Source organism: Gekko japonicus, unplaced genomic scaffold (genome assembly GCF_001447785.1).
Source record: "Gekko japonicus isolate JY-2015 unplaced genomic scaffold, Gekko_japonicus_V1.1 scaffold322, whole genome shotgun sequence".
Lineage (NCBI taxonomy): Eukaryota > Metazoa > Chordata > Lepidosauria > Squamata > Gekkonidae > Gekko > Gekko japonicus.
The window spans coordinates 512,074-512,721 of NW_015163616.1; the positions used below are offsets into that span (position 1 = coordinate 512,074).

Consider the following 648-nt stretch of genomic DNA (forward strand, 5'->3'; position numbering starts at 1 on the left):
GAACACGGGCAAAGTGCGGCTTTTTAAAGCCGCACCAAAAGAGACACGTGGCAGCGGGATCACATAGATCCCCTGAGCCGCCGCGCATTTCCTCCACGGCACAATCAGATGCCGGGGGGAAGCCACTGACAGGGAAGCGAGGCAGCCGAACTGCGCATGTGTGAGCTACGAACGAAGAGTGCGCCCACAGCCGCGCTTGATGCGGCGTCCCAGGTAAGTCCTTCTCTGGGGTGGTTCTTTTTTACAGCGCGTTATTGGCCTGAAGCGACGGATCGTGGACGGGTGCGAGCCGATTCCCAGATGTTGCGGTGTGCTCGCGCCCGTTTGCTGCGCCCCCGATCCGTCCCTCTCCCGGGCCAAAATCTCCCGTGTGACCGGGGCCATAGTTGGTCTATTTCACTCTTGCATCAGTGTCTTCCCATACAGATTACAAACCTCCATCAAATCAGCTTTCCTCTTTTTTCTCTGTTTTTACCTGCGCAGGAGCAACTTGGGGTGATTCTTGTTCTCTAGGTTCTTCTCAATCAGATCAGAAAGCAACTGCTTCAAGACATCAGTGGCATATTCTAGCTTTCCCTGAAGCCCTGTCATGATGAGTGAAGCAACATTGCCACGGTCCCTCATGGAGAAACTGCGCTGCATCTCCAA

General features: G+C 54.8%; 1 protein-coding gene across 1 annotated transcript in view; it reads right to left on the minus strand.

Moving 5' to 3' along the window:
• LOC107107165 (plexin-A2-like) overlaps nt 1-648 on the minus strand; it is a 552,061-nt gene that overhangs the window by 57,114 nt on the left and 494,299 nt on the right. The window contains exon 24 of the mRNA XM_015407422.1: nt 476-642. Within this exon, the coding sequence (XP_015262908.1) occupies nt 476-642 (167 nt within the window). The remainder of the gene's footprint in view (nt 1-475; nt 643-648) is intronic.